The sequence below is a fragment of the Stegastes partitus genome, unplaced genomic scaffold, assembly GCF_000690725.1.
Source record: "Stegastes partitus isolate 25-593 unplaced genomic scaffold, Stegastes_partitus-1.0.2 Scaffold1110, whole genome shotgun sequence".
Classification (NCBI taxonomy): domain Eukaryota; kingdom Metazoa; phylum Chordata; class Actinopteri; family Pomacentridae; genus Stegastes; species Stegastes partitus.
This window is the reverse complement of record NW_007578841.1, coordinates 142,855-167,782: the sequence shown is the minus strand read 5'-3', so window position 1 is coordinate 167,782 and position 24,928 is coordinate 142,855. Positions and strand designations below refer to the sequence as shown.

Genomic DNA, 24,928 nt, shown 5'->3' with positions numbered 1-24,928 from the left:
CCGGATTTGGCCCGCGGGCCTTGAGTTTGACACATGTGATCTGGAGCATACTGTTGAGTCAAATGTTTCAGTGACAAAAGTGGAGCCTCGTGTGTGAAAAGACAAGGCTGTGTGTTTCCCATACTTCTGTGACAAGCTAATTGTCACACTTGAATGACCTTTGAAACTTTTCCACGGAGTGCTTAAAGTCAGAATAGCCTACATGAAAGGCTTGGAAGCCGGAGCCACTTTGTAGTTTACTGTTTCTGGACATATTTAGTATTAAAACTGCAGGATTTCACATGCAGATCCTTGCTGCGGGCAGCAGTTAAACACAAGCACAAAAAATTGGGCCATGGAAATTGAATTTCGGTGAAAGCTAATACATCAACAACAGCCAGTGTCTCCATGTAAAAATAAAGCTGAGATCATTTGACAAGTTGAAGCAATTTAACATAGAAAAATGAATGACAGCAATAATGAGCAAGTGGCAAGTCTTGTTGTGCCCTGTAGTGGAAACCAGACTAATTATGTAAATTGTCTCATTTAGAGGATAGCCATCTATAACCAAGAGGAGCAATCACCATGATGCAAGAGGGGTGTGTTTTTCTTGGAACATTATTATAGTTGGCAAACATTATTGCTATCATATTTCTCTTGGTATGTTTGTACAATTATCTTTACTGCAGACGGGCCTACCATTGTGTTCACAGTGTATCTTCATAGCTACAAAACGCTTCATGCCTTTAAGAGCCCCCTGAAGCAACATGTTCTTTCATAATGTTATAAATTACACCCTTCTGTAGCCTTGGCTCTAATATTCTTCCTGCCTATCCTCCACATGAAAAGACAAGGGATGCCTATTTCTGCCATATTAAAGGCCGGTTATATGTGAAGATCCCTGCGAGCTGGAATTAGAATTTTTCATGCATATTTTTTCACATTATGAATTATTCCCCCTTTTCAACAAGCCCATACAGCGATAGTCGTATACCATCAGTATTTAAAATGTCAATATTTAACATTCAGGAGGATCCATCTGGCTGTTTAGTTTGTATCTACATGTTTGCATTAATAGTTTGTATGAATTGTTAAAAATGGGAAAATGGCAAGATAGGCTAACTGTTGAAAATAATCTACATTTAAAAAGAGCTACTGTGAATGTAAAACAAATAGTAAAGCAAGCTAAGTTAACAGCACCATTAGCTTTTCAAAACATGTAGTGATTCACATTTTTAGAAGAACCCATTTTGCTGCTGACCTTCTATTCTACATGAAAGATATGCTAAAGTAAGCTAGGCTAACTGCACCATTGGCTGTTTCAAATATTTCCACATTCAATGTTTTTTGGGGGACCAAGTCTGCCCTTCGCATTCCACTATTTTTCTTTAAAATGTTCACAAGAAAAAAAATCATAAAGTAAGCTAAGCTAACTGCACGGTTAGCAATTTAAAATGTTTCGATATTCGACATTTATGAGGAGTTTCCTTTTCAAATTTGACTTGAAAGAAAAAAGGACCGCAAGGTTAGCTAAGCTCACTGTTTGCTTTTTGAAACAATATATTCAACATTTGGTTTTTCAGTTTGTATTCCACATAGAAATGCTAACTAGCAACATAGACTAGCCCAATTAGCTATTCAAAACAGTATAACAGTATGTCAGTGTTTTAAATAGTTTTCTGTGACCTTCCGAACTTTCCCTCCAAGCCTACGATTTTATGTTTTATTGTTTTAGATGGACAAACTATGCTTATCTGACTAAAGTATGCATGCGTATGGGTGTGATAGGATTCTGTTTCATTCTCCTGTTTGGCAGTGTTAGGCCCACTGCACTATGTAAAGATAAGCCATCATGAGGTAAGAGAAAAAGAAAGCAGCTGACTGTAATGAAATTTTTCTACTTAACAGTTGAAGTTCAGTAACACCGATATTTCCAGCATCAGCTGCTTTGGGAATATGTTTAAACTGTACGCCTGTAGGGTTTTTGTCCTTGTTTTTCACGCTGGCACTCAAAGGTTTGACACCTGTCCATTTTTCGATGAGGTTTTCTCTATGAAAACAAGAAGGCTGTGTAAAATGCGAGTGACAACTTCTGATGATTGACCATTCATGAGTCCCAGCTGAGGGGTTTCAAACATGATAGAGGTCCTCCTCCTTTGCCAGGAGGGAGTGAAAGCCACTGATTGCATCTTTAAATGTATGACTGGCCTGTTTCACTGAGATGTGCTGATGTTTCTTGCATTTTAAGATTATTAGCAGAGGGGGCAGCATGGCTTTGGAGATGGCAGTGTCATTGTATTGGCTGTTTCTGAAATATCTTATCAACTATTGGATGGATAGATGTGGAATTTAGTGCTGATATACATGAACCTTAGTGGATTCTGAAGTTTCCTGCAATGCCACTGAAAGGTGAAGATTATTTAACATGAATAAATCAACAAGATCTCTCCATTGGATTTGCAAAAACACAGTGAACACATATTCATGGTCCACACATGATGACTTCTAATGACGTCACTGGTGATTTGACTCTCATGCCACTATGAGGCTTGCATTTCTGGTTTAGAATTTGCAACATCCGATCAGACTGTGACCGTTTTCTTATGAGTCTACAGTGCCTGAGGAACAAACCTCCATTTTGTTCTGTAGCTGTCAGGTGAGGAGTGAACTAAAAATATTGAAACACTTTGCCATTTGTTGCACATGTCCAGCGACCCTCAATCACAGCCGGCATTCTGTAATGCAAATATAGATATTTAATGTTATGTGCAGTTATATCCTACAAATACAGCATCACAAATGGGGGTCTTTAAGAAGTGATTGCAGCCTGCCTAAGTTGATGATAACTGCATGAGGGCAAAGTGCTTGTAATCATAGTTACAGCTTTTTATGGCTACGGTGCTGAAAGAAAAAAAAATACAGTCGCTTAAAAGCGTCTTTGTCATAAGACTCAAACCACTAATTTAAAACGTGTTTGCAAGGTGTCACACTGCTTGCATAATGTCTGTCAGCGATCAAAAAACACCCTGAATTAATAAAAAAGATTAGCGAGGCATCCATCAAGTTTATAATGTTCTATCTCAGTAAATGTAATTGATTGCAGCCATAATGGGGAGACTTCTAATTTGTTTCATGATGGAGAGACAAAAGCCTTTTAAAAGCCTTGTACATTAAGCTCCTTTGGTATCATAGTACATTAACAGCCACATGCCTATGAGCGGTAAGAGAGCAAAAGGTGGATGAGAAAGCTTCACATATTTGGACAGTGGAGAGAATTGAGGGACAACTGTGGCTTCATGATCAGACGCCTCCCTGGGGTACAGTGACTGGTCCTCTCTACATCGTCTACAGCAGATCCTCATCTCACAAACCATCTGCTGTGGAATATGCCATTCGTAGGCTGGCAGCACATTCATGCAAAACAGACGGCAGCGACCTGAAAGAAACACTTGCTGCTCAGTTAGTTTGTGTTGTACTGTTACGACTGATAAAAATGGCGCCTCTGAATGGATGAACAGCTTATCAGAGACGTTGGAATACCTGCAAAGGAGTTTCCAAAAGAGTGTTTGCAGATATAGCTGTCTGTGCCGCTGTCTCTAAATAAGACATAAGGGTAAAATAGACATGTATTTACTAGAACACGTGTTATGAAAGTTTTTGTTTCATCCTGAGGCGTAATTAAAAATCTAAAACTCCAACTCACTGGCCATTTCGAGGTTGCTTTTAGTAGCTTCTCCGAGCGTAATTGCCCTTGTTCCTTAAGACTTAGGATCTTGCACAGATTAGAAAACCAGCTGCATGAATTTTAAATTGGGGGGAATTTTTGTGATCACACTTTATTCCGAAGACAGCATCAAAAACAAGAATCCAAGCTTGCATTTGTAATCATTTTTGCTGAGCGGCCAAATCTAAAAATACACCATTTTTTTTTTGTTTTTTTAAATCAAAATATGTTTGAGTAATCGCGACTAGCTGTCACCATATTGGTGCACTGGCAGCATTCAGCCTCAGCAAATACAAGACTTTAAGGCTTTCATTCACTGTTATTGAACACACTAACTGCTCATCCATTCCAGCTACAGACAGGAAAAAAATGCACCCACATGGATTCGCTGCGAAGCCTTTCACCGAGAGAAGAGGCATAATGGAAGTCTATTTGTGGTCAATTCCTCTTTTACTAACTACAGTACTGCAACATCCGCTCTCATCACACTGTGAACAAATTGCACATATGTTTGAAAGCAGTCAATAGATTATCCGAACTCAATGCCGAGCAGAGGTTCAATAAAGGCCTCTGACAAATACCGCCATCTGTAGTCGCATCAGGTAATGATTATTGCTTAAATTGAATCATATCTCACAGAGGAAGATGTCTTGCCAACAGAATGGCCTGTGGTTTTGATGCTGTTATGTGACAGGGAAGTTAATAAGGTGCTGAGGAGACTAGTTTAATACCAGCAATAGTCTTTTGTAGTGAAGCAGCCGTACTCCCATTTACATGCACTTTATATATACTGTAGATGTGCACATATGTATACAGATATGAGTAGACAGAGAACAGGATTTATTCAAAATTTGGAACTCCCCAAAAGTGTTTGATGCACAAATGAGTGCACCTTCCACATCCAGCAGGAACTATTTCAATTGCATCACTTGTGTTGATACATTAAAAAGGTACCAACCATTTGTTTTAAGCACTGTTTGTGTTCCTGGCACATGCACAGTGACTTGCAATGCGGACTTGGACAGAAGATAAAATTGGCCTCATGCATACCCTTGTGGGCTCTTGTAGTCGTGCAGATGCAGACGGCCGGATTGGCCCTAAAGTCTTGTTATAGCCTCTTGCAGATGTGGACACAGACAGCTGTGGCACCACAGTTGTTGTTATACGACTTTTCTGGTGTGCGTGAGTCCACTTGGAGTGTTGTATTCCATGCATGTGCAGGACATTGTAGCTATGTTTTCTGCATACATGGCTGTTTGCTGAGATGTACGGATTGGTTGTCATGGACTCACAAATGGTGAAAGTATAATACTGGCCTAAGACTACAATCAGCAGCCAGCTAGCTTAGTTTAAGCATAAAGAGAGGGTAAGAAAAAAAGTCAATAGAATCCCTAAGTGCTTCTGTCGGACTCACTCTAAACTAAGGTAGACTTCTGGATGAGAGGTGAAACGTTTTCAGTCACCAAAAAGAAAAGTTGAGTTGCTTTTTACTGAAGCACTCAGAAAAACCTCGATGACTGAGAATCTCTATGGATGGTTAAAACGATATATTTTTCTAACGCATTAGGGCTTCGATAACCCCAAGCATGACAGTTATTTTTTTCCTTTTACGGTTAGTATTTTCTGTAATATATTGCGAGTTTAGTGTTCAGAAAAACATTTTTGAAAAATAGAATTGATCCTAAAATCATACGTAAAATATATTTTTGTATAAAATGTGATTAAAAATGAGTAAAAATGGACATTCATATTATAAAACAGCAGTATTTTTATTATTTTTCAAAAGACATCTTGGTAGAAACTAACTTCCACTGCAGCATTGTGAAGGATCCCCAGCCCCCCTTTTCAGGCACCAAACAATCAAATCGCATTTGTCCTTATTTTATAAGGAGATTTTGTGCCAGTGAAATGGAAGAAAAGCGGCTCTGCAGTTGCAATTGTATTTTAATGTGTTCCTGTTTAGAGGAGTAAAATGTGATCACTGTTTTATCACCGCAGACTGACCACTGCAGCAGACTCCATTGTATGTGGAATATAAAGTCTGTTTTGTCTGAGAGAGATTATAGAGGAACAGTTTTCACACAACTTTCTGCAGCAGCTCCAGTTCAGTGTCATGTCACTGAAACTGCCAGCAATAATTAGTAGGTAGGCTGTTATATATTCTGTCTACATTCGTTTACACTCATTCTCCATAATTGATTTAACCACTCGTCTTTTTTTTTTAACTGACGATCTTTCGGCGATTTAATATCATTTCTGTTCCCCTCTTCAATACAATGTCTTCTCTTCGGCTGATATTTAAAGCTCCAGCATCAATCACTTGAACTTCAGCTGAGACCTCTAAATGTAGTCTTAGTAAATACCCTGCTAAACATTTTGCACTGCTGACAGTAATATGAGAGAGGCTTATTAAATATCCCTCTATACAGTATACGCAGCTGATCCCCAATCCCCTGATCAGTGATTCCCTCTGAAACTGGGACACCCCTACTTAGGGTATTCCCTACAGCCTCTCAAAAGTCTGCATCTCCCAGCATATTAAAAACAGTTTAGGGCCCTCCTTTTGCTGAGGTGGCTCAGCAGCGGAGGTTGAGTTTATGCTAATCAGGTGCGGTTTTGTTACCCGTTTTGGCATTAAAATCACGCTTTTATTCCCACCTGCTCAGACCAACTTAGAGATCATTTTTGTGTTTTTATCTGCAGCTTCCCTGCTGTTAAATCTGTCAATACCATTTTTCTTCCTCCATTTCGTCTCCAATTTGCGTTCGTGAAGTTCTCCATCTGCTTTTACTGCTTTACTTTAGCACGTATATAAACATAACCGTGCATGAATATCTGTCTGTTAGTGTCTCTGTGTGTGTTTTTCATGCATGTGTGCATGCTATTACAGCTGGAGAAGACGAGAGGACAGGAGTGTTCGTCCATTGGGAAATTGTGGAGTTGCAGCTGGCATTCTGCGTTGATGGTCATCCTGTAGAGGGAGAGAGACAAAGAGATACAGACGCACTTAGACATTTAAGGCACCGAAAGTGCTTCAGATCCTTCATTTCTCGGCCCATGAACCACATGGTGTGAGCGCACCGTATTCATTACTGCTTACATTACGCACTTTTTGCACAAGCAGTGGCTTCAAAACCAGATGGTGCAGGATCACACTTGGTTGCTTTGCTGATGTGTGAAATCCCTCAAAATGACAGAAGTGTTTCATCATCAGAACCAACATGTTTCCTCAGTCAGGTCAGGGCCCAAAGGTTTGCGAGCGTTCGAACATCAGGAGTACTTAGCAATGATCGCTGGACAAGTCAATACAGCAGCTGTTTTGGGGCAGCAGCAGTGATCACAAAGACACAGGGGATTAGTTTAACATGCAAAATATGGACCTAAAGCCAATTGAGTTTATTTCTACTGCCTGTTACTTTCATATATCATCCTAAATTAAAGTTTTACTAGATAAAGTATGAGCTGTGAAAATGAGACCGATGGGAAATTTTTCTTTGGCTGGTTATGTGTTGTTGTGTTTTTTGTCCCTGCTTAAATTTCTCATTAATTGACTGACTGAGAGCACAAAACAGTCAAAACAGGAAGAGGGCTGCCTCGCTCTCTTGTTTGGAGGTGAACAAAGTGCAAATGATGTACAGTTCTAATTTGCATACATGCTCGCTTCCCTCTCCAGCCTGTCAGGAGCCAAAGAAAGGCAAATTTTGGGCAAGAGAGTGGAGCTGAGGTGAAAAAGAACAAACAGCAACGAACACAGCGGAGAGATGTGTCAGTCGAGGCAAATATGCCCCCAAACATACGCCTCTTTAAGACTTAATATCCTTTTAATGAAACAATAATTTTCAAATTCATCACAGAGACGCGCATTAGCAGAAGTGAAATTAGCTATTAAAACCCAAACATTTTGGGGCGAGACAGTGATTGCAAAAAGAATTTTTTTTTTTTGTCCTTTTTTTTTTATTATTTGTGAGTAGAATCAGTCTTTCTCGGAGCCAACATGCAGCGGTCTTTAGAAATCACTTCCCTGTTAGTATCTACACACAGCTGTGTGGGGTGCAGATGCTGGTAAATGACTTTTTGTCATGGTTAAAAATGCCTGCTATTGCAAGTCAACACCTGTTATGTGCAGATGCTTTGCTTGATAAGACGACAGTAAAAAATACTTAATACAAAATCAAATTGGAATTACAAACCAATGCATTTGGATGTGAAACCCACTAAGCAAGAAAAAACGTTGTGTTAACAGTTTTTTAGAGCTAAAAATATAAAAAACTGAATTTGTTAAAGCTCTTGTAATATTTTTTTTTCTTTTGCACATTGAGCAAAATGAGTAAAGTAACACTCCTCCTCCTCACTATCTAATGAAACATTCATGTTATCTTTCGTTTTGTTTATTCCTCCTTACTTCTAAATGGAACGAGGTTAATTAAGGTGACACAACAATAAAGCGACAAACCCCAATTTAAGGAATTACTTCCCTCCTACATCTTCTGCTTGCAAATTGCTAGCCTACGTTTACCTGCCACTTTCATTTGTCTGTCTGCTCTTTGGTCCTCTTTGGCTGCACGATCGGTTCATCGGATTTCACCTAAAACAGCTGCAGAGAGTGAGGTCGGTAAGAGTTTGTGGAAAGAAAACAGAAACACTCTGTAGAACTGAGGGAAACAGCTGCTCTGGTTGATAATTCGGTGTGGCTTTGACTCCTTTCATAACCATTAGGTCCTTTGTTAATCTAAAAATATTGATTACTGCAGCTTTAAACTTGGGGCTGTTTCATAGCGGAGCGTTTTTGTCTTGAACCAGAGGACCCTTGCTGATAATGCACATATTTACGGCTCAATTTCCAAGTTCGTGGTCACAGTGTTATTAACCTCTACAGCACCCCGAATCATGCCCCTACAATTATGGGTTAGATTTTAGGTAATAATTAGAACATTTTAAATTTTTCCAGTCCATTTATAAATAGTAGCTGGCAGGCATCACAACATACTCAGAGCTAACTGTACTTTACCAGACACAACAAATACATTGAAATGCTCGAGTCCTAGAGAAGAACCTTAGAGTCATTTCAGTACATTTTTTGTTTGTTTTATTTGCTTCTTCATGACAGGATCTGACGCAGCAGGAGCTGTGCATCTGGTCCTCCAAGGTGCCTGAAAACAAACACTCGTGGTGTTTTTTTTATTTGATCAAGGTCTAGCTGAAAATCCTGCATACACAGGTGAAGCTGGATCCTAAAGACAGAAAAAGCTCATGTCAGTGCTTGAGGGTTCATAAACTCAGATGCCACTCAAAGTTTAAAAGAATTGGTCCACTCAAATCCTGTTTTTTTTTTTCTGTAGGCTGACACAGTGAGAGTTATTTTGCCATGAGGCCATGTACAAACACGTACAACCTGTGTGTTGTAGCTGTCAGAGAGAAAAGCACAAAATGAACAGACGTGTTGGAAGAGGACTTTTTATACGATCGTCTCAAAGGTAGATCGAGGCTTTGTAGCAAAAGCTAATCGTCAAATTCCAACGAAAACAGTGGAAAGGATTGTAAAAACAAATAAAATAATGATACTGTCTAGAATAAGTCATAGTTCTGGTGCAGTCTGTGTTGTATATGAATGGGTGGTCTATGTTAGAAATAAGTAGCTGGTTCCTAAAAACCCATATCAGATCATTTTTGCTTATAAAAATAGATGGCTTCTTTCACTCCTCTCTCAAACCGCCTGTCTTCTCCCTTGCATGTTAGATGCCAGTGGATTCATTACTGTTGTCCTGAGGAGCTGGCTCTCCTGAAATGTGCTTGTGGAGCGGTTGTTTAGTCTCCCCTGTATATGGATCCTGGCTGCACTGGACTGCATTTTCTAAATTGCTCAGCTTGTGTGTTGGAGGGTTTTGTCTTTATCTTTCGAAAGTGAACCAGAATGCTGTTGCGCCGCCTGTTATTCTTTTCTTCTCTGTTTCGTTTGGTTTCCAGATGTCGCTGTCTTCTTGAGGTCCCAGATGGGATAGCTGTCTAAGTGCTTTCTTAATATGTGAGTGCTCCTTTTCTTTTTCCGTCTCTCTTAGTGGAGACATTCTTAACCCGGTGCTGCAAGGTTCTAATAACCCCAACTTGTGTTCCAGAGGTTGGTGGGAGTCAAACAGTTGGTTTTGCTCTGCACACTTTTCCCTGACATCCTCCTACATACCAGCTCCACTGAGTTGATACTGTACATCCTATGAAGGCCTCTACTTCTTTCAATTTGATTTCGACTCAGGTTTCGTCCATATATCTGAACCAGCGGCTGGGAGTTGTTTTCTTGAAAGTGCTCGTTGCTCTTTTTTTTTCTACTTCCTCCCTGTATAGACCGACCGCAACGGGTGGCACTGAACAGCCAATGGCACAGCTGTGCTCCTGTCTGTAGCAACCAGCATTGTACTTGAAATAGGTGGTGGTTAGACAGAGGTCCAGCAGGGCACGTATCTGAATGGGGTTGGCTCTGGTGTTTAAAGGACTGTCTTGCAGAAGTCCTTTTCTGACAACTCAGATCTAGGTACACGGTTGAAAAGGTGACGTCAAATGAAACCATGGTTACATCTATGACCAGTTTCAATTTCGGGGCCTTGCGGGAACAATCAGTGGAGTTTTGGATGTGATATGGTAGAGATGGCTGAGTTAATGCTGCTGATGATAGATCTGGGTAGGGCTCCTTCCTCATGTATCTTTGGAAGACTATATATATGGTATGCCATCTCCAGGGGAAATCAGTCAATGGCTAGCTCCTTTCCCAGCTGTTGTAAGCGGTCTATGGCCTTATTTTTGTATCGGTTTCTGGGGTATTGAATCAGAGCTTCACAGGTGGTCTATAGTTTAACAGCACAGTTGACCTCTTAAAAAATTTTAGCAAAAACTGAAAATGTAACCTTCATTATGGGAGGATTTCTCACATGACTGTTACCATTAGTTTCGCTAACCTAATAAACTGAAAACTGCTTTATACTGCTGTGAAGTCGACTGAAATCCATTCTGGCGGACGTGAATTCAAACTGACTGCAATCTGTGAAGCTGTACATCCACTAGCAATCCATGCTCACTGCACACTGTTGAAAAATTCCAGGTGATATAACATGTTTTTTTTTCAGCGTCTTTACCGTCTGTATTCAATCACCGACAATTTCATATTGATTTCAGTGAATGTGGATGTATTCACTGTCAGCAGCTGTCATTAAGGGTCACAGAAGGAGGTTATTTACATTAAAAAAAGGATTTTCACCAGCAGAGCTACCTGCCATCTGTAGGGATTTCTATTCTTCATGTAACTGTACTGTGTGTGTTCATGTATTCTGAAGGCTTTTACCTCAGCGTATAAAGTATTTTCCCATTGTTCCAGATCCGGAGCAGCTGGTTGGGCGTCGTTATCCAGTGAGAATCGGCGTTCTTGGAATTTCTAAAGATGGTGTCGGGCAGCCAGATCAGGCCGACCATATTGCTGGAGGAGCGAGATGCAGACAAACAGGGAGAGCAGAAGGTAAGAAATGACTGCTGCTGAATTCCTTCAGATTTCCCTGAAACGCATGACGCAGCTCCCCGTCCCAATAAGAGGATAATGAAATACCCGGGTGACTCGGGGAAAACAAAGAACATCAATCAATTTGTTCCATTAATTACAGGCCTCTTCCCGAGAGAGAGAAGAATATTGTTCTCAAATGAGATATTCACAGTATGAAAATGTTCAAACACAATAGTTGCTACAGTGGAAAGAAAGACTCACAGCAGCGTCTCGGAGTTAAAAAAAAACAGAGAAAATGCTGCAATTATCAGTGGATGGGTATCAACGCAGCCACATAGGTGACATATTTAGGAATCTATAAATAAAGCTGCCTCTGTATTTGCAGTATATCCTCAGTAAATCCAGTATACCTGTTGAGGGTGAGAATCCGCATGCTGCTGCTGTTATAGCGCAGACGGGTGTCCACCCAGGTCTGGGCGAAGATGATATCGATCTGGTACTCCTGGTGAAAGAAAAGTAGAGTCAATATACTGATCCTACCATCCTTTTCAGAGTAGTGTAGAGGCAGAGATGTGCAAGGGTGAAGTCTGAGCAGCCTCGGTCGAGTCCTTCTGGAGGAGCGGATGTTTGTTTGAACACAAATGTGTCCACATCAAAGAAAATACTAAAGCAGCGCAGCACTCACTGGAAACATTCAATTACACATTATGCTTTTGATATGGAAATTAAAGCACACCATCTCTCAAACTGTTTACTTCAGCATATTTGCTTCACCTCAGCAATGACCCCTCTTCTAATTGTGAGATGTAGCGTGAGAACATTGACTCAGAATTACTTAGCAGGTAAAATAAGTCAAAGAATTTGTCCTGCTTTCATTGTTAGAAGCGCCTCTATATATCTAGTGGTGAACAATCCCCCCTTTTTTTTTTTTGCAACACACAGTAACTTAAATCCTTGAGAAAGTGGATCTGAATATACTTTTATTTCCCCAAAGTGTTAAAGGTGAATTTATTTTCATACACCAGGCTCCTCAGAACATTGATTTTAAGTTTTTTGAAAAGCTTTTTTTTTTTCCTTGGTGGTTTTTCTGGTTATATTGCAGCTGCTGCTTTTGTCAGAGTGAAGTGTTGCACTAAAAAAAGTGTAACACAGCAAAAAAAATCCAACGAGGAGGAACTGGCTAGTTGTTAAAATAACCACCCATTCCAGTGATTTCAGCTCAACACCTCGACTCCGCCGTGACTGGTGCCTGCACACTTGCAAATAATGACGAAATATAAGCAGACAGGCAGTGTCATCATTTGATCTTTACTGTCTTTGAAGCTGTATTTAAAAGCATGCACGAGGCTTCTGGCTACTGTTGTTGCCATATTGCCACAATGCAGTCTTGCACTTAACAAACAAGTAATGTGGCTGCAGTTGTGTACAATTTTGATGATTCATAGTGAGCAAAGACTGGGGAAAGTTGATAATACTCTTGTCTCTGAGACATATATCCAACACACCCGTTCCTACAGTGCCTGCGTCCTCGCCACACACTGACATGCTGTCACCTGTTTATGTATCATTTCATAAGTCCCACCTCCAGCCCAGCACCTGCTTGTAGGCAGTGAGTTAAAACTATCGCTTCCCACTCGTTGTCCTCATGTCCTTTCAGGAGGGTGACAGACTGGGGGAGTGAGTGTGGGCTTTGACCATGTCACACCCCAAACAGAAGTGAGGAAAGTGAGTGACATCATAACGTAAATATCAGCATTGTACGTGTGCTGCGTTAAGGCGGCTTTCTCAAAATATTCCATCCATTTTCTATACACCGCTTAATCCTCACGAGGGTTGCAGGGGAGCTGGAGTCTATCCCAGCCGATTTAGGGCGAAGGCAGGGGACACCCTGGACAGGTCACCAGTCTATCACAGGGCTACACTTACATTTCTCAAAACATTGCCAATATTAACTTTGTATTGCCTATTACTGATTTTTTTTATTAATACAAGAAGGTTTTTGCGAATGCTTGCAAACTAAATTACCCCTGAGGGATGAAAACTGTATTTTGGATTGAACTGAATATTGTCATTTATGTCAAGTGCTGATTTTAGCTGGATATGTACAGATGAAGCTCAGATTGGGTTTTGTGGATACCATGGGAGAAGGTAGATCTTAAAGAGGTTTCTAAATTGTAAACTAAATGATATTACTGTAAAGGGAAGAAACATGTCGATGATAATGTTAATACTGACACTACTACTAAATTTATTGTATAGAAATCAGCATTTCATGACTTGAAAGTGACTGAACACACTACTATCAGCTTTTTTAAAGCATTTTAAACCCACCAGGGCCACTGCTGGCATAGAGACAACAGCATAACATTTTTCTAAACTACTTCCTTCTGTATACTCATCATGTATGTTCTCATTATAACATCTAATATAGTATTTGAAAGGCAGTTCAGCAGTAAAAATGACTTGTTAAATACAGTGCATTCTAAATAAACAGGTGGACACGACTCTGAACAAGTAGAAAAGGAGGGAGCAGCAGAGATCCAATTAGAGATGCTCTATTGAATGTCATTCTGTGCCTGGGAAATGAATTACAATACATCGTTCTTCAGATCAGGTTCAGCCGAGCTGTTTATTGTTGCACTACATAGAATGAGTCGCAAATGTGTTGTAATACTTTAAATATTTTTTCATTTGCTGTACACATTAACAAGAAAACCCTTGAAATTTAGTTTTACAAATTGTTACACAACTAACAAATATTTAAAGTTAATGATACATTGATTGACCAACATGCTGTGTCACCTCAAATCTGGTGTATCAGCCTCGGCTCCAAGAGCTCCTGCTTCCGGCTGGAGCCACTGGCTACTCAGGACCTCTGTGGTCCACCACACTAATGTCTGCTCCAAGGCATTCTGAAGGGGAAAAGTTCTCCATCTCAAAAGAACCCACCGAAGCATAGATGTGGCAGATCGTGTGTTGCAACTGCTGCCTTACGCTCCCTTTCCTCATCTCAGCTTCTTTTCTACATTTTGGCATTTCCCAAAATGATGCAGTGGGTGGAGGTGGGCTCAGAACTCAGGGTAAAGTTACACTTTAATTGCTGAGACTATATAACATTTATTTAATCAAGTAAGTTCCTCTGCAATTAAAATCTCATTCATCAAAAAATAGGACACGATTTTAAAAAAAATGCTGTAGGATCGAGCAGGAGCAGGATTTAACACATTTCAATACCCTCAAGTCAGACAGTGGAGAAACAGTAGCAGCTATCCACAGCTTCTTATCTCTCAGGAGCTGAGGACCACCAACATGGCCAACAGAAGGTCAGTACATCAGCTGGAAGTCTGCTATAGAATGTAAACAAGGCGGACACCTCTGTGATAAGGTCAGACAGTGGGAACTCATTCACAATCTTCTGCTGATGTGAATTGTAGAGAAAAATACAGTATTACTACTATATACTCACTATTTTGAGTCTGAATGGTTGTGTTTGGCGAAGAGCTGGGTTTAAGGGAACAGTGTGCAATTACAGGAGGATTTTCTGTACAGGACGGTTTTATTTGTCTTTACCAAAACTTTGTAAGGTGACCCAACAAACATATTTTGACATCTTGTGGTGTTTCAATCGTATCTTTAAGGTAGAGACACAAACTAAACTTCATACAGTATCCCTCTCTTTGTGACTTTTCCAACCTTTTTCGAGACCTGACCTTCTTCGTACATCTGTCGCCAGAATCCCTATTGTTACTGTCGCCATGCATGACCTTTGGTGGGTACCGATAGGGAGACACTACGCTGGTGGTGATGCGCCCACGATTCAGACAGCTACAACAAACCACCAAGTGTTATATGTTATGACTGGTGCAGATAAACTCTCCAGGCAATCCCCAAATGGGATTTTTCTGCTCTGACTTGGCCCTTTAGGGGACTATATCTACAAGACAAGGCACTGAAGCAGGTGCATTATTCATGGACATTATGCAAAACAATGAAGCTGAGTGTGGGGAGATATCTGACTGAAATTAACTACGAAGGCTTGCATTATTCCCCCGGGGATCCATTTCAGAGACAGAAAACAAAGCTGTCACGAGAGTCTATTATTTATGGCCATTGACAAAAAAAACGAATGAATGAAGCAAAGAACCTGTAGGTGAGCTAATCAAAGGTGAGATGTATTGTGTATTGTCTCCTGGGAGAAGTCAGAGACTATAAAGTCATTATTTAGGGTGTAAATATTTTATTTTAGGTCCTAAAATATTCAGAGTGTGATAAACTATTTCCCTCCCGTCCCTGACCAAGTTTTGCACAGCAGGCGACAGATACAGGAACTGCAAGGAAACATCCATATAATCACAAATTAATTATTACTCATGTGAGTTGTGAGTGAAATTCACAGTCATTGAAGAAGATGACAGAGCAGACGACGCTCTTCCGTTCAAAACTTTTCCACATGAAATCCTTTTCTATTTATGATACCACTCAGAATACATTTGGCACATCAAATGGAAGCAACACACCCCGAAAATATGTTGTTTACTTTGCACACAAAGGATATCGGCAGATAAACTTGAGAGGAAAAACTTAAAATCTGGCTTCAGGAATGCAAATACCAGTCAGAATCGGATAATGTGAAATCCATTATTAAAGCCAAAGGATGTTGACAGCAAAGCACGTCTTACTGAAATTAATTAGCTTGACTTTAACAGCGTCAAAACAAATAGCTTCCTCCTCTTTGCAGAGAGGCAGCTCGCTCCTCACCAATTACAGATGTCTTTCAGCCACAGTTTCCACATTTATGTACCCAAATACGCCTCCCGAGAGGGCAGATATACTAACTTTATGACTGTGTGTTCAGTCAGAGCTTGATTGAAAGCTCCCTGAGCCAGAAATGTTTTGGCCAGAAAGTTTCTGACTGCAAACTGTCAATAAAAAAAAAAAAAAGTGTCTAGATTGGCAGTGACAGGGTTCCCAGGATTAACATTTCTCAAATCAACAATTAGAGTGAGTCATCTACTGTTTGCCATTCGCTCCTTCACTCATTACCTGGTGTGAGGTCGTGGTGAGAGTAAAAATTAGAAAGGAAATAAGCAGAAGGAAAGGACATAAAATTGAAATAATTTCCTTAGTAAATGGTGTGTATGTAGAGTTCAAAGTGAAGTGATGCTTACTTCATTCTACTGCCAGAACCACCACAACGATAGATGATATAAATAAATAAAAAATTACAATCAATTCTGTTTTACCATTTTTGAACCCTGTATTGCAAAACTAAATATTCAGAACAAATAGACCAAATCCTGATAATGATATTCCTTTACCACTAAACTACCTTCTCAGTTACATTTTGAAAGAAACCTACTTTCAGTGTCACTTAGAAAAGCTTTCCACTTTCAAAGAGCCACACAGTCTGTGTTGGTAAGTAAGATAAGCATTGTTAAATAACAGCACTTTCTCTCAGGAGACAGAAGTTTGCGTCCTGAATTTGTCGAGTATGACAAATATGGTTCCAATCAACATATCTTCATCATTTATTTTATTGCTTTAATGTTGCTCCTTTTGAGCCAGCCAATCATATTTTAGATGAAGCCTGGACATGTCACCCTGCTAACCCAGAAAATGAAGGAGAAGCTTCAAACACTTTATGAAAATGGTTTAGTAACCCAAATTGCGCCATTTTTCCAAGCCTGACCATGTAGTTTTGGTGCCTTAACCTAACCGCAAGTGAAAACCAAGAGTAAACTTTGAGTCAAAGCAAAACTTAAGGGTGACAAAAACTGTCCTACAAGTCTTACTGTTTGACAAACTTACATGTTTCTTTCAAAATGGAAATAAAAATGCAGTTTAGTTGTGTAGGAATATAATTTTTGGGAGACCGGAACTTCACAAACCTGCTTTTCCAACTATTTGGTCCAGGACTACTTAGTGAAATGCTCTAGCTGGCTGCTAACATGTTCACCAACCAGAAAATAACTCGTATTAGTCGCTTAAAATAGATCGTCCCACTTAAAACCTTCTATTTTCATTGTGCCATAGTGGTAGCATTTTTTCTATTTGTGGTAGTTTGCTAACATTTGTAAACACTGTATTGTGATATTACAGTGTTTACACATTTTAACAATCTGTGAAAAATCAGAAAAGCCATGAACATGCTATGCAAATGTTTGACTGTCAACACAAATATCTCTATAGGGGCTGATTACTGAGCAGCTGATCAAACTGCAAATCAAACAATTTGCTGATGTGTTTCTTCCAAGCAAGGAAGTGCGTCCCATTTCTACTTTTTAATACAAGTCCGAGCCTTCAAGAGGGTTCAGTACTGAGGAAAAAACTGACGGCAAAAGAACCTTGTGAAGCACTGCCTTCACCACATGCTGCCGTGAGCACACAGCAATGACTGAAGGAAACTCAGATGAGCATCGGTATTCTTATTAAGCGGCTGTGGCGGATTGACTTTCCCGCTGCTTTAAGCTAACATCAATGTAACTCAACACTTCCTGGATGATTCAAAGCAACAGCCAGTAGTTCAGTGTCACCAATAAAATCTTTGATATGATGCTTCTGCAAAACCTCAGATTATGTTCAAATCATATTTTTTAAAGCATATTAATTTCACCAACATCTGTGCATTGTAACAACTGCTGTAAGATATGATTGTAACACTAATAGTTATCCCATAATAATGTACTTTTTTGAATTGTTGAATGAAGATTTTTGGTTATAATCGACTATTTTTTTCAATCTGTCTGCTTTTCCGTAAGTCCTCCATCGCCTGCTTCTCTTCTACTGGTTTTCTTAATGAACCTACCCCCCCCCCCAAAAAAAGTGAGTTCAGCTTGCCATAAATATTTCACTCTTACAGCTCACTCATAATGGACTCTCCTCCGCTTTATTGCTGATCAAGTAGAATCCAGCAGGTTCTAAAATACTGTCTTGCACTTTATTATGTTTGCAAAGAAGAGAATCTCAAACTTAAGCGCAGATCACTGACTAATGTATTTCCACAGGCAAAACCGATGCTGCATAGTTGGTATAAATATTTATAAGTGGAAATATTTATATCTCCCAGACCTTGGGAAATTGGTCGCTGGACTACATTTTCAGTCCCTCAAGAAGAAGAAGAAGAAAAAAAAGATAAACATGAGGAGTTTTCAATTTCTCCAAGTCATATGTCCACTTGGTTCTGGTGATCATCATATTTAAATATTCTGTTTTATTCTCAGATCCCTCTCATCCACTCCCCTTCTCCCCAAATACACCCCCCCAGAATGCCTCACTGTTGCTTTGTCCCGGAGGCAGCCTCCCAGTGATGCTCCTTGTGTGCGACGGGCAGAAAATAACGGTAAACACGAGCATTCAACCACCGCTTAGGGCTGACGATGAACTTCTGTCACATGTGTAATAAACAAAACTGTGCAATACCTGCGGATATGAGTGGCATTTTGAAGATTGCTTGTGTGTGTGTGTCGTATGTGTGTAGAGCTAATTTCATAAACATGCTTTTGTCTTGTTCATTCCTCAGAATCAAATAGAAAGACCTTTGAAAGAAACAAAAGGAAGTCATTTGCATACCTGGCTGTTTGCTTGAAAGCTGTAGGAGGCAAAATGAAAAATGACGCAGAGTGTCGTTTGTGCCTCGCTGAACATCTAGCCTCAGGGCCAATCAGCACCTGTGTTTCTTTGTCTAAGACAAATGATTTACTTGTGTTTGGCCTGTTAATAGTGTTAGCAGTGCTGGGGTATTAGATGTAGTGGCATCTAGAGGCGGGAGTATCGTTCATTTATGTGATCTTGTATGGATGACTTCATCTTGTGTGAGTGAAATTTGTCACGTCGACAGTGATTGGTTGACAGGTCTGTGTCAGTGAATGTGAAGTGAAACATTCGTCAACACACAGAAACACTGTAAACATGCAGAGGAGTGGATATATGGACACATCTACTTGTTAATACTTGACGAACTATTTTCAGGAAATTCAGCACTTCTCTTATAGAAAACATGCATTGAGAATTATTCTTGAGCTAAAAAAACAAAAAGTTCTGAAGTTGTGGGATCTCCAACCCCGACTCATGGTTACCTGCCTCTCTGTGCAGCAGCCCCGAGATGCAGGCTTTAATCAAAAAGCATCAATTCCTCTCTAGAAATATCAGTCAATCATTTTTTTCTACGAGCCATTATGGTCTCAATTGCTAAATTACACTCTGTAATAAGCATGCCGATTGTCGCTTTGGAAATTATTACAGTGTTAATAAGTTTTGAAGGCTTATGAAAAGCTTTAATGCCCGTCTTGTGTCCTTTGATTGACAGTTGGTTCTATTAACGCTCTCCCCACCTCTTGAGCCCATCTGGGCTCAGACTTTTGTAGCTTCTGCTTGAGGAACTGATTGAGGGATTACTGCTGTCATTAAGTATTGAAGCTTAATGTTTGAACTTGACTATAATACCTGCTGTTAGCACATGCGTTTGTGTTGTAGCTGAAGCTTTGTTTCGACTACGGTGTTGGATGTGGATACTACACATAGACTGGTACAAGAATGGTTGTTTCACTAAGTGCTAATACGCAATGTTTACAAGGCCATTGTTTGAAGTGCATGAGGAAATCAATACAGTGGCATAGAAACCCCAGTGACACAGACACACCAGCATACAGGTATATATGCTTACAACAGTGTATGCACGTGCATTAGCTATCCATTCATCTATTATCTATACACCGCTTAATCCTCATTAGGGTCATGGGGGGCTGGAGTCTATCCCAGCTGACTTAGGGGGAAGGCAGCGGACACCCTGGACAGGTCACCAGTCTATCACAGGGCTACACTTAGAGACAGACGTGCATTTGCTGTGGAAAAGCAAAAATGGTGCTGATCATAAGCTGTAATTTTGGACTTCAAATTAGCAAGTCAGTGGATGGTGTCACACTTTGCCACATCCATCTTTAAATCCAGTCAGTGGGTTTGGACAAAAGGGGTCACAGAGGCTTGCAACAAACACCTGCATGTTGTGATCGCTATACTAGTAAATCCCAATTCTAGCACTTTGATGAAATCGGGTGAAATCTTTGTTTCTTTACATTGCGGTTTGCAAACCTGGAAAAATCTGTTTGCTACATGTCCTAATGAGCAAATTATATGCTCGAATACACAGAATAAAGCAAATGTTTTTCTAAAATATCTCCTAAGTTCATGTGAATGTAGACACACATCACACTTATGTCCTTGAACAGAGGTAAAACTAATTAGTCATAAAACAGCAGCCTTTTAAAGTTCTTTGCCTTCATGCAAAAAAAAAAAAACTGTTTCTTGTTTATCTTTCTTCCATAACTAACATGCCCATAAACATATGTTGATACCTCCGGCCATTTTCAGTGTGTTTGAAAGGGTGATCCCTCTTCCAGGCTTTAGGAGTGGTCGTTCAGACACAAACAGCTCATAATTAATTTATATACCGATTAAAGGGTTTCGCTTTAAATGCTAAATTTCTGTACACATTGGTTCTGAGTGGCAAAACAAGCTGAGGACGAGAAGGAGAAAGAAAAAGGTAATGAAATCTAATAAGGGCCAGGAAAGCGAGGGGTAATAATGTGAATTGAAAGATTTAAGTGGAAATAAGGACATGCTGGAGGAGGTAGGCAAACAGTTTAGTGGTTCCGAAGTTATTGCTGTGTCAGCTAATCAATATCTGCTGACTCAAAATTTCCTGTCATAGTCGTACAAATCACTGCTGTTGTATTTAATCAAGACTCTGGGTGAGAGACTACATGCTGTTTTTACATACAACAACCAGATCTCACTTATTTTTGTACTTGGCAACTCGTGCCCTTTTGCATATTTCCTCTTTAAAGCCTTTTTTTTTTTTTGTGCTTTCACTTCTCACTCCTGCTTGGATTCATTGGGAAGCATCCTGAAGAGAACACACATTCAACAACTCCGCTGCCAGATAAGAGCGCCAATTTCTGCTATTCTGTAAAACCCCCGGATTAAACCAACAATTACCACCAAATGTGTGTAACCATTTAAGCACTCCAAGCAACATACTTAAAAACAAAGCAGTCTGGAGGGTGTTTATTTTAAACAGGATTTTTGTTTTTTTATGGTCCATTGGTTTCCACAATTAGACGCTAAACGCTAGATTCGCTAAGTTGATTTGTTTCTCGGATTTGTGACTATTTTAGACATGCAGACATAATAACCCATTCCACCCGAAGCACATGCAGTGTATTTACAATGCAGTCATCACAAGCGGGAGACAGTTGATATATCAGGTTTGTTTACCTTTTCTAGTCATATGCATTTGCAATGATACATTTCTTTCTTATTCCCCACATTTCACTTCCTCGGAAAATGTCCAGTTGCATCGGTTGTCTCAGTTTCTGAAATTACTTATTTTCTTGTGAGTAGCTGTCGTGTGCAGTTATGAGGCAGGGAGGAGGTCGGGGTAGATGGATGGGACGTGATTTTAAACTGGTGGTCATTCTTTTACCCAGTTTCTTATTAGTAACATGATGACCTCTAGCCTCAGCAAGGTTCTTATTCTAACACAAACTATGATCTTTCCCTAAACTTAACAAAGTTTTTGTTCCACCTAAACCTAACCAAACCTTTACCACAGCAGATTTACACTGTTTATTTATTTTCCACCTGTGATTTCTAACAGTGTATTTGCCTCCAAGGACATTTTGGCTTTAGGACTTCTCTAAATGGTCTCAAAACAGGAAGTAATTTACCCATAATGCCACTCCAGTTGATTCACCTGGCTACAAAGATTGGAAGTCTCCAGCCCCAACAAACACTGACTCAATTGGCTACCACTTAAGGCAACTGAACCGACTTGCAGCTCCCTCTGGGGCCACAAAAGACTTTAAAATATCCAGCAGTTCTCCACCACACATGAAGTTTGAAGTGTAAAATCGGCACAGTTTCCTTTGAGGACAGTGTGGCAGAGAAATGGTTTTACGTAAGCTTGATGGGAAAGTAATTCATACTCTTGTGGTACATGGAGTCATTGAGCAAAAAATAAGTTCCTGTGCTGTTATCTAAAAAACAAAGTCAATGAAAATGTTACTAACTTTGTTCCTCAGGAAAAAAAGAGCATTAATTATTATGCAACAGGACAAGAAAAAGGTGCAATTTCTGTTCCAGAATTTTATCTCAACTATAAAAGTGTAATATCTCTGCCTAATAATGAAAAATCTACTGTTGCAAAAGTATTCTGGGTAGGTGCAGTTTTCGGCAGGCAATGCAGGAACATAAAACTTACCATGTACTCCAAATTGTACGCTTTGTCTTTTCCCTGTAGCACATACAGCAGCTGCCCTTACAAAGCACATGTGTTTCATGCAGTGTGCATACAATCGAGACTACTTCATTACAGCATTACATCTTGAACTTTGACCCTCTTTGCTCATTTGCCGGAGTCTTCAGGGTTACACCTGGTCACACTTCCATGCTGCTTAGCTCTATTCACGTCTGTTAAAGCAACTTATCACCTGACATGCCAACCTGATGAGAAAAACAAGCAAACAATTTGTATTTCATAATTAATTTGCAATATAATTAATTGTTTAAGTAGCCTTTCTTCTCTGGTTAATTGGAAGGAATTGCACAGCATTAACCAGCCGTCACTGATGAGCTGTAACATCCCCATTTGCTCCACCATCTACAGCACTTCTCTTTAGCATTTTGCTAGAGTTAACATTTATTTTCTGACTTTGCAGGCTCACAGAAACAAATCTGGCATTGAGTTTTAAATGCAATTAATATGTTTGCAAGCTCAGAAGAATAGGCAAAACAAGCAGAGGAACATCGGTTTGCCAAACGTGTCCACTGTTTTCAGCGGGTGTCACCCATTTGAAAAGGTCACGTATGAAGTTTTGTAAGACAAAACTGATTTTTCATTTCATTAACTGGTCCTGCTAGGCCATGAAGGTTTCTCATCCACCTCAGAGAATGTAATTAAGCGCAGTAAATGCCATTTCATTTTTCTGAATTAACTTGCGGAGCTGTCTTCATGCCGTCGTGGTGCAAACGGCGATGACCTTCTGCACCGCTATCAGATAACCTTTTCTTATGAATTTTCAACCTCTCTTTTCCTTGAGTCACCTCATTGCGGGTCAAGCGTCAGAAAGCACGCACAACATTTCACATGCACGCCCACACGCTGCAGCTGCTAAAAGGCACTTTAAAGTGATGTCTGACATCTGGACAAAGCGCACATTTTCTGCTATGTAGAGAATTGTCTCTGAATTATATGCAGAGAATTGTCAGCCTGAGCTGCTGTTTTCTCTCAATCATGGATGCTTAACGCTGCTCATGTGTTGTGCTGTCAACGGTCACGACTGAAGAAGAACAGCAGCCAGCGTCTTCTCTGCTAAGACTGATGGGAATTTAAGCAATATTTCTACTGTAAAATTGCAAATTCACGTCCAGGCTCTATAAATGAGCTCCATGAACGGTACAGCTTTGAGAAAACAATTGAGGGACCCTCAAGTGAGCTCCAAGTGTGTTCCATTATAGTTGTTGTGGGTGTAGAGTATCATCAAACAAATACATAGGTCTCATCTTGAGACTCCTTGTCATTATGTCCGGAATAGATTTACTCTCTCAGTGATGTTAAAATGATTGCAGTGTCAGGGATCTTGAGACGCACTGATTAAGAAACTGTTGTTTTTGACAGTTTGTGGCGATTATTCTCATTGTACATTTCATGTTGTCAGATGAATGTACAACCCAGAATTGCCGGGCTTGATTATTTATTGGCTTGAATTTAAATGTACAAATAAACTTGGCACAAAAGTGTCACATCCCACACTTCCTATTGTTCAGCCCAGTTTAAATTTGATCCTTCCTAACCCACCTGCTCACCTGTGTGTCATCCCCTAATCCCCCAGCTCCGACTCCCCCATCGACCTCGCCTGTTTCCTACTGATTCACACTAGCCATCATTTATCATTCCATTCTTGTTCTTGATGTTGTTTTGCCATGTGGTCACCTGATTTGCTGCCTGTAATTCTCAGCCTGGGAGCCACCATGAACTATTCAGTATTTTAGTCGTTGTCACAGTGCTCACCATGTCAGCACCATCTAACCACCATGGACCCAGCAAACGCAGAATTTCCTTTGGAGACAACCTTTCGAGGTGATGGAAAGCCTGAATGAAGCACCACAGACCTCGAACATAAAGTCGATGCCTCTGGTCTGATTGAATCATCCATCTTATCCTCTGTCATGGCTGATAAGGATTCCTGGCCTTGCAGAATCTGTGGCTGCATCTGAAAACTTCAAGTTGAGCTTTCTGGCCTCTTTCCTGGTATCCTTCCACCAATGCCTAACATTGGGCCGGCAAGCCTCCAGCCAGCTTTGCAGTTGGCTATCAGATCGACTTTCACTGCCATCTTCGACCGGAGCATCTTTTTGCCCGTCTAGCCTGCCTTCTGGTTGCCATTCTGAACAGATTCTGATTCCACTTCACTCCAGAGGCTGTCCATCTTCCAGCTTGACCGTTCTGCAGCCACAGTATGCCTCAGCCATTTTGTTATTTTTATCCCTGGTGTTGCTCGTTCTTGCCTTCTGGTAACCTGTTTGATTCTGTTTCGTGACATCAGTAGCAACTAATTTAGCACACAAGTTCAGACAGAAGGCAGGCAGGTGTGGAAATAGACAGTCAACTTTAGAAAGCTCCGTCAAGGGCCTGGAAAATTACCGTAGAGTAACAGAAGGATCTTGACAAACAAGCAACAGGGAGGACA

The 24,928-nt window shown here is 40.2% G+C and overlaps 1 protein-coding gene across 1 annotated transcript in view; it reads right to left on the bottom strand.

The window, feature by feature from the left end:
• The window catches only part of LOC103367991 (gamma-aminobutyric acid receptor subunit gamma-3-like), a 105,781-nt gene that overhangs the window by 29,561 nt on the left and 51,292 nt on the right, over nucleotides 1-24,928 (bottom strand). The window contains exons 4-6 of the mRNA XM_008296211.1: nucleotides 11,594-11,685; nucleotides 11,031-11,162; nucleotides 6,592-6,674 (exon numbers count right to left, since the gene is read on the bottom strand). Coding sequence (XP_008294433.1) covers nucleotides 6,592-6,674; nucleotides 11,031-11,162; nucleotides 11,594-11,685 — 307 coding nt within the window. The remainder of the gene's footprint in view (nucleotides 1-6,591; nucleotides 6,675-11,030; nucleotides 11,163-11,593; nucleotides 11,686-24,928) is intronic.